The sequence below is a fragment of the Athene noctua genome, chromosome 1 (assembly GCF_965140245.1).
Source record: "Athene noctua chromosome 1, bAthNoc1.hap1.1, whole genome shotgun sequence".
Taxonomy (NCBI): Eukaryota; Metazoa; Chordata; class Aves; order Strigiformes; family Strigidae; genus Athene; species Athene noctua.
In genome coordinates, this window is record NC_134037.1 from 180,749,351 (window position 1) to 180,766,345 (window position 16,995).

Below are 16,995 nucleotides of genomic sequence, written 5' to 3' on the forward strand. Positions count from 1 at the left end.
CTGCTGCTTCTAAGCAGTCGTTAAAACAAAACTTGGCCAATAGTAATTCACTTTATAAGGTCCTTTTACGTGGAATATGCAGAATAACACAGAGTGAGAACAAGCTATTCCTTGCAAATTTAAATCCTTTCTGTGTTCTTCTGGGGCCTCTCCCCTTTGAAAAAAGAAGAATTAAGCTTAACATTTAAAAACTTCTAGTCTCTTCGTCTCTTCAGAATAAATAGCTCACTCAGCTAATAAACACAAAACCATGCATATAACACTACTTAAGATTATGAAGTAGGGAAACAATACTGAAATACATGAACTCTGAAGTTAGAAAGCTGGTTGAATTCCAGGTTTCATGCTAACAAATGCAAACTAAATGTCAGATCTACAGCACTCAATTTCTGTGTAATAAACAGACTGCATGTGGAAGTGAATTGATAATTACAGCTACCAGTCCTACACTGCGCAGGTACAGTCAGTAAGTTTGGGTCCAGACCTCAAGAAAAAAAAAAAGCTGAAGCTTCAGCCATTATATTAGCAAAGTATATTTAAATTTTTACATGCATCTCTGAGCAAGTGTTTTTTTTTTTTTACTTCTAAGAACTTTTTTTTTAAAAAAAATACAGCAGCTCAGCTTCCCAGATCCCATTACAAAACCGGGGACAAGGAGCCTAATAACCTGTAGAATTCTCACGTGGGTCTTAGTTGGCACTTGATTTCTAATCCTACAGAGGTCTGCTTTGCGCTTTTCACCCGCCTGGTCACAGCTTCCCACCACCCATTCCACTGCTGCTGTTTTGAGCTCAGTAACTGATTTTGCTCAGATAATGCTCAGCAATAGCCTGCCACGAGATGTACAACATTCTACAGCCAGCAGGACTCGACTCCTCCACTCGAGAGCCTTCACCAGCAGGCTAGTTCAGCAGCATGAGTTGAGGGAAGCAAGGCAGCACCAGTGAAAGGAAGATGTTACTGGCCTGCTGGTGGTACATCTCAGCAAATAGGAAATGCCCATTCGGTTCTGCTCCAGGGAACTGAACCAGTTTGCCATGTTCTGCACAAGTGACCCAACTAGACGAGTGAGCATCTATGAAAAAATAGAAACCTTGGGGGGAATCTGTCTGTAAGGTCTAGTCAGAAAAAGATACATTATGAGAAACCAGTGGTCACAAATTTCTCAAATATAATTTAAAACTTAGTGCTGTCTATCCTTTGAAATATGCCTTTCAAACCAAGTTATTATTTCAAAAGTTATGCTATTAAATTACAATTCCTACATCTGTTAATAACTAAAACATTTAATCAAATTAACTAAGCTACAATTCTGCCTACAGTTATGACAATATATAGTGAAAGTTGGGTTTGAACTGAACATCGATATATAGCACTTTTGTTGTGTTACTCCATATTGGACAACAGTTACACATGAAAGAAGGAAAATGTATAATCAGCATGCTAGGTGCAGTATGCATTTAGAAAAGCAAAAATATATATATTATATCCAGAAGCAATGTCCATTCACTCTTAACTATCCTGGGGGAAAAAACATTCTTGCTGTGAAGAATGCTATTGTAAACTTTGGAAATCCAGATTTTCTGCGGGACTTTGCATTAACGTTGTTGGAGATGTAACAAATACCTGTTTGGGACCACTTCGTGTCTACTTGAGGCTTCTAACTTAGGTGGTCTGAGCTGTACTCTAAAAGCAGGAGCCCAAGTTCTTTGGGGGGGCTCAAGAGAAGGAGGTATCTCTGCAGACCGTTCAGGGCAACTGCACCTTCAGTGCCACAAACTGCTCTCTCTGAGCGCCTAAGGACGCCTAGTGCCCAAGTTAAATACCTGAAGTTAAGCAGTGTGAAGTACAGTCCATTTAACAGCACAAATCTTTCATTTAGAAGTGAAGAAATATTTGTCAGCATTTATCTAATTGCAGGTACACAGCTGTCCTCTGAAAAACGTTTTGTCCTGATAACTTCATTTTCACGTACCCTACCCTCCACCTTGACCGTAGGGTGCCTTAAACTGCTTGTAAAATAAGCCTAAGGTGGCTTTAAATCGAGTCATCCTCTCCCAGAAACCTGAAGTACTGTTTCAGGTATAAGCCCTTTGGATTCTTTAGCCACTCTGCAACCATCCTGAGCCTTCACAACTACATGTGCATCTTCAGTTACCAGATGTACCCTTTTCCACCACTCCATCACAGGTTAGGCAAGTTGTTTTCAGCTACAAATGGTATACAAAGTATTTTCTATCCTCACTTGAGGATTACAAGTGCATGGTCTCCACTCTTTCTTAGGGATTAAGGTACTGAATAAATTGATTGTTTTTCTGTGTACTTCCTACTTGGTTTTAGTCTGCTGCAATCCCTACAGGCAATTAGCTCAGCAGCTCAGTCAGGGGAGAATGGAAAATCCAACACTTATGACCACAAAGCTCCTACTGGGGAAGTATTATACAGACAGTGATGCCTTTTAGATCCCTTTTCAACTCATATTTCCTTTGTCTAGAAAGAGATTTCCCATAAACAGATGGAAAATATAAATGGCAGTCTTCTATGCAGACTTCAATTTGCAGTATGCTGTGGTGTGAATTTACAGCACACTGGCTGTTCTGTACTAACTCCTTACAGAGACAGTAAACACTTAACACACACGTAACACAGAAATAAGCATATACCGAATAAGCTTTACTTCTCTTTCTATTTGTACTTGGTATGTGTCCAGATGTTGCAGCAGTTCAGAGGGACAGAGTAGCTAGAGTACTTGACATTCACACCTTATATAGGACTTAAACTTTTAATTTTCTGAAGCTTAGCACACAATAAACTAGGTTCCTTTATTAGGAAGAAACATTTTAATGTGCAAGAACACTTTATTTGAAACTCAAATATATCTGATGCCCTACTGGAAAGATTTCTTTGTCAGCTTTATGTTTGATCAATTAGCAATTTCAAAAAGTAATTCTCACTTTGTTTTGGGAGTTTCACTATTTTTTCCTCTGCTGCTCGATCTCTTTTTACCCCTGCTCCTGGATCGAGAGGAGCTCCGACTTCTGCTCCTGCTGCGTGTTCGACTATGACTTCTGCTGCGACTGCGGCCTCTCCTCTTTCTTCCCCTGCTGCGAGACCTCCTCCTTTCTCGACTTCTTGACCTTCCAGATCGGCGCCTTCTCTTGTTTTTGCGGCGATTCTTTTTTCTCTCAGATTCTCCATTTCTCCTGTAAGAATGATCCGGGCTTGGGCTGCCCCTTCTCCTTGACCGGCTGTAATAGTCATCACGATGGCTCGTTCTGTTTCTCCTTTCAGAGTTTTTAGACAACTGATTAGTCCGTTCAGGAGAAATACGTATGTCTCTATTGGCCTCCCAAAACTCATTGTTTGGATTTTTGAATACATGAAGAAAGTTGCAGTGTTTCCCTCTTGGACACTTCTGCCTTTCAAATAAGCCTGCAACAGATTAGGGTTTGCTATTTTATGAACCAGACCTGTTAAATCTCTTTGTTCATTATGTACCTACTGGAAAGAAACTTAATAACTTCAATTTTGCTTCTTCAAACAGAAAAGCATGCATCTGACCACCTACCAATTTAATTCACACAAGATTAATTTTCAATATATAATTTTCGTGGAATTAACTTTTTAACAGCTATGAAGGTTTTATCTTAAAACAGTTTTCATAAATAATTTTACTACCTTAACCTAAGTACAGATAAGTCAAATGTGATAGTTACTGCTAAGAACTGTTGATGGTTCAGAAACTGTTGTTGCTTTTTAAAGAGAGAAATTAGTGCTTCCTGTAGTTCCACTTCAAGATTATTATTTTCAAAGCCAGGATCCAAACTTTCTTTTCCAATCCAAGGTAAATCCACTAGAATGATTCAGATGACATGGTATGAACATTCCCCTTCTTTCCTAGATCTACACAAGCCAGTTAGCATATCTGTCTTCCACAGAAATGAACCACAACATTAGGCAGATCTGAAAGCTACAAGCTAATTCCTTCTTTTTCACTTCCATTAAGTACTCTTCCAGTAACACACATTCTCTTTTCCAAGTTTTTATGTGACTCACCACATATAGCAGTTTTCCACCTTGTCACAGGACAAAATTCACAATGAAGCTGTCGTCCCGCATACCATCGTCCACTGAATAGAGCAAGAGCTGCCTGACAGTCTTTCTCCCTTTAAAAAGTAAAAATGACACATAGCATTATCATAATACAGTAAGACGTTACTTACCAATGTTAGGCTCCCATTACAGTATGAGAATGAATCACTTGGATTATACAAAGTGTTCATTACTGGACTTTGCAGTTTAGTTCTAAAAGATTGCGAGTACTTACGACTGATACTGGACATACACATTTCCTCGCAGGTGAGGCTCGTAGTTACAACTGACCTACAGGATGGAAAAATTAATTTAGCACCACAGAAGGTTTATGCTATACAGCAGCTCACACATGCTGAAATGGGAGTCATTCTGATTTATGACAACTCATCAATATGGAATTATATATGATTTGCTTCTGAACACTTAGTTTTAGCAAAATAACCCCAGCAAAAAACTCTGGGACCTCTGCTTCACTTTGTCCAAAAGACAGCTTGTACTCAATTGTCTTGCACTTGTCTGGGCCAATCCTACTGTGCAACAGCCAAATCCTGCTCTGAGAAGAGTTAGTAGCATCCTCATGTGGAAATGTGGGATTGTTATGGTAAGAGAATCTATAGAGCAATTTACCTTCAATGGCATCCCTGTGAGATGAGTTAGAAAAGCTGAAGTCACTAGCTTTCACTGTACAGTTCCAAAACAATACTTTTCATAACGATTTAACATTCAAAGTATATCTAAAGCTCTCAAAAATACACAATTTCACTTTCTAAAAGCTTGTTGCTACTTAGAAAAGATTCTGAGACAGGCAGGGCCAAGCAGGCTAGAACCCAGTTCTCCGGGGCAGAACTGTGAGCCCAGCCTCTTTCACCCCCAGGCCTTCCCATACCTGCACCAAATGAAGCAAGCAGCTCCTTTTATCACCGAACCCTGACTGACCCTCAGGCCACCGGGTAAGGCAAGGTCTTCAGACACAACAACAAGCAGTGGTATAATTAAATATTATGGTATAAGCAGTCAAAATATTTGATAAACAACATCAACACAAGAACAAGTGAGAATGATTTTGCCATGGACATTTTTGTGGGGGAAAAGAAGTGTGTTTTGTTAGGATCTGCCAGATTCTGGAGTAGCTTCCCAGAAAGAACAGCAAGAATAAAGCCTTGGAATACACTGGAAAGGGAAGTCAGCTGAAAGAGGGGTGTGTATAATCTGATTCTAAATGGTAGCAGAGACTGAGCTCAACCACAGTTAAAATCCCTGCAGCCAACACATAACTTCTAAGCATCTCTAATATAATAGAAATGCCTGTGAGAATCATATTACAGTTGCACAATTACTTCAGAAGCCAAGAAATGCCACACTAAAAGCTCTTACCCCGTTATTAGTCATCAGGACCCAAGTATGCGCAATTTAGCACGGTTGCATATACCAATACAAAGTCGAGATCTGAGTTTGATGGTAAGACAGCATTTCAACCCACACTCCTTCGGGAATCTACATCCCGTCTTCTAGGATGTAGCACAGCTTGCTAATATCTCTCATGAGTCAAAATACGGAGGGGATACTCCTCCAAGCAAGTGAAGGTTTCTTACCTATAAAGCTCATTATACAACTACTGAAAATTCAGTTTTTCTACTTTCCTCTTGCTTGAAATGCTAATACAATCTCAGTTCTGAGGCAGCTGTCAGCAGATGAAAACAAAAGGAGAAAAGGCACTGTATACCTCCTGGTGACTGCAGGAAACCACTCAGGAATGGCAAGCAGAAAGGGATGCTGCAGTAGATTCTGCTACAGTAAGATTTCACTATCCAAGCTGCATATTTTGGGGACACGTTACTGTTAACACACATCATTCATCTCTGAGGTCTCCATTGACAGGTCCCTCTCCCCCCCCACCTCATAAGAAGTCATAATATAAATGGGAAAAATTCAGCGCAGAACATTCAGCAAACCAAATGCACAAACTAAGGATGGATGACAAATCTCAACATCATTTACATAACTTACCTTTCTATAATTCCTCCTTCTGAAATATCTACTACCTTTTCAGTTTGTTTTAATTTGATTTGATTTTATCCAAACAGTCCTAAAACGACATTGTTTGGGTGTATACTCAAAATACATTTTATACCCCCACAGTTTCATTCCTTAGGCACAAATACAATAGCTCAGATATATTTATATTGTCTAACAGTCTTAGTAGACACTTTGGGGCTTATGGGCTAAGTAAAGAAGGAACTGTTGAGCAGTATGAGTAACTTGCAATATAAAAGCACAAGGTTTTATAACAGTTCAGGGGAATGGAAGAGAAGATTTACCCAGAGTAAAACAGTGCTTTGCAATAGTAGTGGCAAGTTTACAGGTGACATAAGAGATGTGCAGTTTTTTGTAAGGATACTCCATAGTTCTCTAATGTATGTGGGATTTACCAAGGGCATGCTGGACAGAATTCCCATTAAGGTTAGTAAAACACAACTTACGTGGTATATGTTACATATTTAAGAAGCTATTACACTCAGGGGCATACCTTGAATTGAACAACCTTCCCCACATTCTGAAACTCAGGGAGCACATCCTCGTAGAACTCCAGGAACTGCTGGTAGGTCTCCTCGTCACTGTACTCGAGACTCGCATCTGTGTCGTAGTCATCCCTCCGGCACTGCTCCATGCCAAAAGTAATAAACATCCCTCGGACGAGTAGTGTCTTACTAGACGTTGGATAGTTATGCTTGCGAGAACACCTGGACATTTGTCGTGAAGAAAGAAAAGTGGAAAGATCAGCACTTTCAGCAGAAGATACACTTGTTGAAGCTTCAAACACTTGCCATTTTTGAGTAACAGTTATTACAAAAGAAAATCCATTAGTGGAAGACAAATGTATTTCAACTATTAAAACGAATCTTCCAGAAGTGCATTTGCATATAATCTTAATGCTTTCTGCCATGCATAAATACCTTCTTGCTTAAAAAAGCACATCTGCAAAAACTATAGATACCAGTAACATAATAAGAGCTGAAGTAATTTCTTCTAGAGCTACTAGAGTTAGATGTGTTCCCCATTTCTGAAGGCCTTTATAGAAAGACTACTGACATGTTTTAAAGACATTTTAAAGCAAGTCCCTGCTCTTTTTTTTGCAAACTGAACAACTTTTACTGAAATTGTTATCATATGAGGGGTGAGGAAAGGGAGTGAGGGAAGGAAAGCACGTTTAGACATGAAGTGGGATGAGTACAAGATTGGTATTTTTCCACTTCTAAAAAAATGATTCTTCTAAGTAAGTCTTATCTTAATCTACATCTTCTTGCCAGCCATAGTTATTAGATCTTCCTCACCATCCATCACATTCAGGCTACCTCCCTCACATGCTGCAATACAGCTCTCCCCTACAAACCTTTAGATTCAGTAAGAACATAGATGTGAGCCTACATGTTTATTTCAGCGTGCTTTATGATCTCCGTTTCAAACACTTTCCCAAGCAACCAGGTCATGCACTCTCCAACACATTTCTGCTTTTCATGACATGATCAGAAAAACGGACTAGTCTACTCCCTTTCTTTATCTAGCAGTAACAAAGTACAGACAAATTGGAGGGAGGTCAGGTCTCAAAATGGGCAATTACAACCTAGACTTCAGATAGGAAGTTTCTTCCTTCATCCAGTCAGTCAGAAATTGACTCTCACTTTCTGGTTGAGACCTTAGACTTCAAAAAACAAACAAGAAAAAACAAAACTCCAAATCCAAAACTAAAACTGGCGACAAATAATTATTTATTTCTTACATTTTAGAAGCTGCCTTCTTTCGCTGTTCTATCTCAATGACACAACTCAAAATATTATACCCAACTAATATTGCCTATACAAAAAATAAATATAGCACATGACAGAACAAAAGCAACCCAAAGGAAAATGCATGACCCAAAATCCAGTATTACTACAAAATATTAGGGATTGAATTACTGGGGAAATTAATAACAGACAGTTTTAGCTTCTACAAGGCACAGTGAGCTTTGACAAGATTTAGCAAGTACTTTATTGATAACACTAGCTCTCAATTTTTCAACCTTGCAGGCCATTTCAGCTTCCAACCCATTCTTCTAGTCCTTATTCTAGCTGTATCTCAGCCCTTCGACTTACAGTCAACACCAGAGGTTAAAATGTCCGGAATATGAAGGAAGCAGGTATGTGAGGAAGAGGAAGGAAGATGAAGGAGAGGTAGCCGAGATCAACAACTATAGGTGAGAAAAGGGCAGAATATGATGCTTCTCAGGATTTATTTACCAAGGCTATTCATAGCTCAAAGCAAAACTGATTTTGATGCAATTCATAGTTAATCCAAGGAGGTTATGCCCACTAAATACCACTGAAACAAAATACTGCAAAGATTACAAAGAACTAAACATCTGAAAAGCAAAAACGCTGCCTGCACTGAAACAGCTGGCCAAAGTTTTATTTAGGTATTCAGCACATATTTCAGAACAGAAAAAAGATGTGAATTTGAAGCTTCCATAGAGCTTAATTACCACATAACTATCCATGATACACATCACACTAAAACAAATTATTTCTAGGATAAAGAAAACTACAATAGCTGGACCACACATATTTCAGTGATATAAGCTAGTAAAATAGCCTTATTAGTTTATGCCAAAGATACATGTAACAAGTATCAGAGTCTTCCCCTGCTGAGCTATCAGTTCTCCTTAACACACACACACAAATTCAGGGATTTTCTAGCCAGATGCTGCATTTGGATCATTATACTTTTGGCGTTCTCTATGTGCTCTGGCAACAAGTTTCGCCCTTTGTTTCATATGAGAAAGTACTTTTTTTTTTTTTAAAGCTGGTAAACACTCAGGAAAACCTAATTAGTTTCAAAATAAAAGCAAATAATCTTTCCCATCCTACTCATGAGTTCAATGTTCCATCTACCACAGCCCTCTTCCATCATCTTTTTGAAAGTAAAGTCTAGACCAGTTAGCCACTCCTCCTACAGAAGCTGTTCCTCACCTCTCATCATCTTGTCCTCTGTTCTTGGCCTTTTATTATACTTCCCTTCTGATATAGGGCACTCGTAACAGTATACAAAAATCAGGAATGAATATATCACACATTTAAACAGCATGCATACAGGAGAATTCTAGAAGCTACACAACAGCTTTCCCAGCAGATGTATGTTCACTTGCTTTAGTCCATTTGAAATTTGATTCTATTTTTTAGACAATGTGCACATGCAAATTAGACAAGATGAAAACCCATCATCTGACATCAGGCCTGTACTAATAACAGAAATCAAATATATTCTGTCTGAATATATCTGCCCATGTGTCAGACCTAAGGAAAAGTCAGTTTGACCTATGTAACCAGACTGCACCATCAATAATATGCCATAACAATAAATAGTTCAATTCCAGCCAGGCAGTGCTTTTGCTTTCAATGTCTAATTCCATTATGAGTAACAGAACCACATCCAAATGCATGATAATAATTTATATAGCAATTTTCTTTCAGTTTGCGTATGACCTGAAGAAGTTGCTTCCCTTTCGTCTCTCCAAAACACTTCTATGCTGGTAAATACTCAGATGATTACCTGTCTCCAAATCGGCAGGAACCTGTTTTTATATAGAAAGGGCAATTCGCTCTATCCTTCTCCGTTCCTATATTCTCTGGGGGCTCTGGGTTATGCCAGGTCACACCATTCTCCAGCTGTGAAAAAAATGTTAAAATAGAAATTAGAAATTAATACAGAAAAGTACTATCAAAACAAAACTTTCAATTAAATCCACATGCAATTATGAGTACAAAGCAAGCTGAAACTATTTTAAGCGCCATTTTACAAAGCTGCCCAGTGCCTTGGGTATGGTGATGGAAACCTCTTTTCCTGATAATTGTTCAGTATTAAGAACAAGTCTACATTCATGATTTCCTTTTAACTTTGAACTGGATGTTTTCTTTTACTAAAGGAAAAGCTTCTTAAGATTTTATAATCAAAACAGTTGCAATATACTTGCTCCTCAAACTGCAATTTCATTTGTTATCCAGGGGAATTACAAATACTGGGACAGGTTCTTCCCATTCAGCTAAACCTGTTCACTCCAGGACCTGCTGATCAGCAGTTTATACACCTGGCAGATAGAAAGCTACAACTATTTACTTTCTTGTCTCTGCAACAGCTCAAAGCTCAGTGAGGTTATAATTAACACTTTTTATGCAGCTAGAACAGGCTAAAATAAAAGTAACCTGCCAAAGGCCAGAAATAAAAAAAATTAGATTCAGATTTAGTACTGGAAGTAAAAGCCTCCATACTGATCATCTCAGGCCATTAAGACTTCTATAATTCAAAATGGGATTATCAAGCTGCAAGCCTTGACTGACTACAAATGAAACAGACATTTTAATAAGGGAATTTTCATTTTACTAACCAAAAGATCTGTAAAGCGGACCACCCTAAGTTCTCCTTTTAAATCAGCTGAAAACTCTTGCTTATTTACAAGTAGCATTTGATCCTCTTACCAGTTCTGTTCATGGCTCTCAATCATAATTTTCTTTCCACAGAACAGCACTGTCACTTCAACAGTAACTGAACCCTCAGCTGATACTATAATGAAGTCTCTAATGTGCCACATTTCTGCCTATTCCTTTGCAGAAATGGCTGCCAATGCATCTTGAGCTCTGGGCAGGTGGTAGTTCAGAGCAGTTCAGTACCCATATTACAAAATAAGAGTTAGATTCGCTATCTAAAGATCTGTTTAAACATAATTTGGAACTGAATGCAACTCCAATGTAGCTATGGCAATCAACACACAATAGGTTAACCAGGTTAAAACTTAATTTTCAGATTCATGCAGTGGTTTAAGCAGAGCAAGAATCTTAACAAGTTTAACCGTATGACAGGGAAAAAATGCCAAATTGTTCTTTAAGACAATAGGAAGGATTGAATCATCCCCTCTAAGATTCAAATGAAAACAGCAGTTTTTTAACTACACACTGCCAGCTCAAGTTCCATGCTCTTCCAGGCAGCCAAGCAGTCAGCTTCTCCATCCCCCACCTTTTTTTTTCCCCTTAAGCAGCTATGCTCTCCTCTACTGCTGAATCCTTTTATTTAGAGCCTGCCATCTGCTTAAAAAGACAAGTTTGTCTTGCCAACCAGAAGGACTGACATATTTACTTAGAATTCCGATTCACAAATAAACCATCATGCATAGTTTTTTGAACAACACACAGCAGTATTTCCAGATTCATTTTGACTCAGATCTCGAACAGGAATGAGTATGCACAACTGCACTGCCACCAACCAGCCAGAAATGTCCTTAATTATGTTCCACCTGGTAAATAATTGTTTACAGCTCATGCAAGCCACTACATATTAAATCTATTCAGGCCATTATGTTCTTGAGAACAGATGGACAACATGCTAGAACGCAAACACCGGACAGCAATTAAATTACTTCAGTTCTTTCTCAAAAAAATCTCTGAGCATACCTGGCTTTCAGCTTGATCCAGCATCCTCTGCACAGCTGCCTATAAATGGTGCAAACACAGGACTAGTGAAAACCCTGAGGACACGCAAAACATCTGGTTTCTTTAGTTAAGAACCTAATTTGCAATACTCAGTGATTATGCATAATAAAAGTTTGATGGGGTTTGCTTTAAAAATGGAAGTTTTACTTTTGCTCTGTAGCCAAAAAGCTGTTAAAGGATACATCAGACAAGAGCCTCATACAGATGATTTTCAATCTAGATGCTAGACAACTTAAAAAGTTTACTTTTCTTCTTTTTTAAAACTATCAATGAACTACTGAACACTTAAATATATCTTCTGCTCTAGTGCTCAGTCTGGTTAAGTTCATAATCATTTAGTTACACTAAACTTTTTAACTAAGAACATTCTATGTAACACACAGGAAAACACACTGCTTAGTGACCCTCTGTTAAAGCAAAGCATGTAACTGTTAAGAAGCTGTAATATCATAAGTGCACTGTATATAGCCTTCCAAATACAGGAAACCAATTAGTGTATTCTTCCCCTTCCTTCTTCTGAGTGCACTGAACAAGACAATAAAGTCACTCTCCAAAACTGGCTGGAAATTAGTTCTAACAAATTATTCTAGGAAGTTCCAAGAAAAAAGACATTTCAACATAACCAATACAAGAAAATGCACTAGCACTGTTCTAATTTGGAAGAGTGTGAATTATATTTTAAAAAATATATGTTTTAAAATCAGTAAGTCAGAATTTCAATAAGCTGCTGTTTCAAGAGACAGGCCAAATCAATTGAACAATTTTCTGCTGCTGAAACAGGTGGCTCTGCTCCCAGCTGGGTACTCAGTTTCCCTCTGGGTGCCTGTCAATGCCCTCTATGAGCCAATTTAATTCACTAAACCAGTAAAATAGTAACCCAGAAAAAAAAATCAACGAAGACAAACAAACCAACAATGAAACAAAGAAGAAGGTGGCTTCCATCTAGTTCAAGGAACCAAATTAGCCCACTGAGGGCTTGGGCAAGCCCAGACACAAGAAGGGGGAAGGAACAAAATCCCGCGGTTACCACGGTTCAACTACTCGGAACTACCTTAGATAAAGAACTTGATCATTATTTTTTCTCCCTACTCTGCAAAGACACAAATGGACACTTAACACAAGAGGAAGTAAGACAGGAAATACAACCACTGCTGTTCTTTTTCATTCCTCATGCAAGTGTTATGTAATCAGTGACACAACCAACTATTAAATGCAGGGGATGATACTGTTTGCTTATGTCTCTTTTCCTGCTGTGGCTACCAGACACAGTAGCAAGACACCTCCCAGTGAAATGACTGGAATCTTTTGCAATTGTGGTGAAGCTAAAATGACCAAATCCTAGAAAGCTGCAATCATCCTTTACTGGCGATAGGCCAGTCCTCACGCTGGATTTCTGTACAGGACATCTTACGTTCAGGTCATTCAACTTCTAAAACTCAAGAAGAATGTATCATTAACGGAAATGTTATCAATGACTAGTATCTTCAGTATCAATTTTTTTTCCCTCCATTGAAGGAGCTCTGAAAAAAAGATACGTCCTGTTGGATGAGTCAGGTAAAGAAGAGCTGTAATGTATCTTTTGATTAAGAACTGTGTTAAGGAACAGCAGCGATGTAATTCCATATTCCATATCCTCACTGGGCATTTTCTTCAACACTGACTGTGTTCAACTGGGACATTAAATAAGGATTATATTTAATGCATGATGCAAAAAGTGCACATATCACAACCTGCATTCCCAGCGGTGCCTTTGTATTTAACTGATGTAAAAAACTACACACTATGAACAACTAGATGCGTTTAAACTAGTTACCCTTCTAGGTATCTGGACTCACTAGATCCTCTTTAACAGTGAATAATAGTTTCACAAATTTAGACAGAATGGAGAGAAGAAGTAACTAACACATTTATACGTTAGCTAATTAGAATAAAATCCCTCTTCAACTGTTGCATCCGATAATGTAAGAGGATATGTAACATGTTTATCCTCCCACTGCCAGGAATCACCTCTCTCTCTCTCTTCTCCTGTTGCTTCTGCTGTGCCACTTCTCTCTCTTTTCTTTGCTGCTCTTCCCATTCTTCTTTGATCTTCCTCTTTATGATTAAAAAAAAATTTAAAAATTATTTAAGGAAACAAATACTTTATAATCAGTCAAATGCAAAACTATCATGTTGTATTACAATTCCTTGACTGTTAAGTTTTCATCCCGTAACTAAATCCCTGGACAAAAACCCTTTTAACAAGTCTTTTTTTTTTTTTTCCTTTTTAATTTTGCTCTTCTAGAATGGAAGAAAGAAGAGCTTATGTTTTCAAACATACCAACAACAAGAAAACTGGGTCCACTACAAAACAGTAGAAGATATTACACTGTCTATCTTACTGCCAGACACAACTCTAATACTCAGTTTATACATCACCTCTTCTTCTTCTTGACGTTTTCTTGCAGCCTCTTCTTTTTCTTTCTTAAGCTTGAATTCTTCTTGGGCCTTTTCTTCTCTCAGCAACCACTGCTCATGTAGTTTTTGTCTACCAAGGAAACCACATACCACTTAGGACAGAATTTAATGACTACCCACAACTCATGCAAATGTCATGCATACAATTCAAATTTATTAGTTCAGAAATAACTACATCTTATCTAATCTTTAGGCTTTAGAGAAAAAAATGTGTAGCCTGAAATACACCAAAATAATTCTATTTTACAGAATATATTAAAACTTTTCAAAGTATCAAAATAGAATTTACTACAAATGTATCTACTGCATATATGCCATTTTCTAGATTTTTCACCTTTCTGCCTCAAGTTTTTTTTCTTCTTCTTCCTCTTCCTCTTCTTCTTCCAGTTCCTCCTCTTCCTCCTCAGACACCGATTCATCTTTTTCTGTAGCTTCTGAGAAAAAACACAAAACAATGCATCTAAATAACGGGATGTTGTAGTCAACAAAGATACACAAAATTACATCCTTTTAAAAAAGAAAAGAAAAAAATCACTATTAGTTTCACTGACAATACAGAACACTTCACAGTTACCTGAGTCTCTTAGTTTGGCAAGTGCCTGGCGCTTTTTTTTCCGCTTTTCTTTCTTCAGAATAGCTCTGTATTTTTGATGGCTGAAGATGAAAGAATATTGTTTACGTTAAAACAACTAAACAAAGGATTTTTACAGTTATATATATGTATTCAATTGATATCAACACTACAAAACCCCACAAACGGCAAAATTAACAAGGTAGTCATAGGAAACAGTAACTCTACAGGGACATCTGACATGACAATGAGATCTGTAGCTATGCTGTTGGAGCTGCATGTGGACAATGATCACATTCAGACACAACACAGAATCTCACCCTTCCTGAGCTCTGCAGTATTCAAAGTTCTCACCAACTCTATGAAATATCCCTTAAGTTTCTGAAACTTGGTCACTAGGTAAGATTAGGGAGAAAAATTTGGTGATCTCCCACGCTATCATTTTGGTACACCTTTCAGCACATTCTAGTCTTCCTCTCTTTCACAGAGTATGAAATGTTAAGTCCCGTCACTTTCCTTCTCCCTTGATATTCTCTACAGGCAGCAGTCTTAATGTATAGATAACAAAAGCACACTTCACCACCACCGATAATGCTCAGGTCTGTTCTTCTGCTACTGAATCTTGGCCGGGCTCATCCTTGCTTCTCTAACAGCCCTGCAATGCTGCCTAGAAACAGCACATTGCTTCCATTATGGTTAGGAACTGTCTATCTGAAAGCTTTTTCATATCAACCCTTTTCTGTCATTTTTCATTCTAGCTGTATTCTTTCTAGCCAGTTCATAATGGAAAAATAGGAGGGAGGGATGACCTTCAACTCTTGTCACTCTTCCATGCCAAATACTGATGGGAGGTCAAAATCTCTCCGTTTCATAGTATGCAATTTTAAAAGACTCCATAGGTATAACTCAGCCAAAACCTCACCCGCATCTCTAACCTGAGGCTTCCATTCAGGGTTGCTCACAACCTCACCATCTGCGCACCTGTGGATGCCATCAGTAACCCCGTGGTTATCCGGGCAGCAGAGCCCTCAGAGCCCAGTGCCTGACTGCATGCAACATCTGAGCACTCTGCCTTTGATCAAGCAAGCTTAGCGACTCCTCCTGTAATGTCACCTCCCTGGAACGAATCTTATCCGCTCAGCAGGTGCCTGGGGCTGACAAGCGTCCTTCCCCGTTCCCTGCCTTTCTTAGGTGATCCTGAAGCCCAAAGAGGAAAGAGAGCGAGCAACTCTCCTCACTCCCAGGCCACACACAGCAGCACATGAGGAGGCGGGCAAACAGCTTCGGGACTGAGGCTTGCCTCCCCCTCCCGCGACACGGCACTGCCGAGCGAGGCCACTCCAGCAAGCGCGGGGCGTAGCTGCTCACAAACACCCCGAGGCCTGGACCGGGGATTCCGTCGGCTGCGGAGGGGGCCGGCCGGGGCTCTGCCCAGGCACGCACACGCCGGCTGCCTCCCCGCGCCGCGGCCCTCGCCGGCCCCCACGGCCGTCTCTGCCCCCGGGCCCGGGGCGCTGACCCCAGCGGCGGCCCCGCGCAGCAGCGCCCCCTCCCCCCGCGCAGCGGCGCCCCCAGGCGCTGCCACCGCCCCCCACGGCCGCTTCCGGCCCCGCCCCGCGGGCGCCCCCCGCCGCCCCGCTCGCCGCCCCCCAGGGCCAGGCCGCGCTCCCACCCGCCGCCCCCCACGGGCGCCGGCTGCCCCCTGCCCCCGCCCCCGCGCGGCGGCGGCGGCCGCTCGGCCATGGCCGCTGCCGCACGTAGCTGCGCCACTCCCAGGCCCGGCCGCGAGGCGGCCTCAGCCGCAGCCGCCGCGCTGCCGAGCGGTCTCAGCCAGGGCTAGGCCGTGACCCTCCTCGGAGACCCCCGGGCCCTTCCCTTTCCCCCTGGGGGCGGTGGGGAGGCTCGACACCGGCGCTGGCCTCGGCCTCACCTCAACTTGCCCAGAGGGGACTCGGGCAGCAACATGGGCGCCGCCATCTTGCGTTACCGGGGGGATGTCACGTGACCCCGCGGCGGAAGGGCGCAAAATCCCTTCCGGCAGCCGAGCGGGTGGGCGGGGCGAGCGCGCGCGTTCCGGCGCACGGGCGGCCCTTGGGCTGCCGGGCTCGGGAGCCGCTTCGCGCGGGGCGGCGGGGCCTCGGCACCCGGAGGCGGGGAGCGGCGCGGTGACCGGCAGGGGCGCCGCCGAGGGAGGGGCTGGCTGGCTGGCGGGCACAGCGGCGGGCGGTCGTGGATTTCCATCCGCACTTCAGCCGGCGGTAGTAACCGCCCGGCGGTCGGGCTTGTGGCCAGCTGGGCGGTGAATGCGGGGGAAGAGAGCGTCAGCGTTGGGTGGTGGGGTGTCAGGACTAGCAG

At 41.1% G+C, this 16,995-nt stretch overlaps 1 protein-coding gene across 1 annotated transcript; it reads right to left on the bottom strand.

The window, feature by feature from the left end:
- Nucleotides 1-515: 515 nt before the first annotated feature.
- On the bottom strand, nt 516-16,654 carry ZRSR2 (zinc finger CCCH-type, RNA binding motif and serine/arginine rich 2). The gene is made up of 11 exons (XM_074906763.1): nt 16,571-16,654; nt 14,644-14,723; nt 14,404-14,503; nt 14,031-14,139; nt 13,620-13,706; nt 11,574-11,612; nt 9,682-9,797; nt 6,623-6,836; nt 4,328-4,383; nt 4,057-4,166; nt 516-3,432 (listed from the first exon to the last, which is right to left on the bottom strand). Exons 1-11 carry the CDS (start codon nt 16,615-16,617, stop codon nt 2,951-2,953), a joined length of 1,440 nt encoding a protein of 479 aa, XP_074762864.1. The 5' UTR covers nt 16,618-16,654; the 3' UTR covers nt 516-2,950.
- Between the last annotated feature and the right edge of the window lie 341 nt (nt 16,655-16,995).

What these genes read in the sequence shown, in the direction of transcription:
- ZRSR2 (XM_074906763.1), bottom strand. Translation starts at nt 16,617, where the DNA reads ATGGCGGCGCCCATGTTGCTGCCCGAGTCCCCTCTGGGCAAGTTGAG. An exon ending in AACGTCAAGAAGAAGAAGAG is followed by an intron (nt 13,707 to 14,030) that starts GTGATGTATAAA and finishes TTAATCATAAAG; the next exon opens with AGGAAGATCAAAGAAGAATG. An exon ending in AGGAGAAGAGAGAGAGAGAG is followed by an intron (nt 11,613 to 13,619) that starts GTGATTCCTGGC and finishes CACCATTTATAG; the next exon opens with GCAGCTGTGCAGAGGATGCT.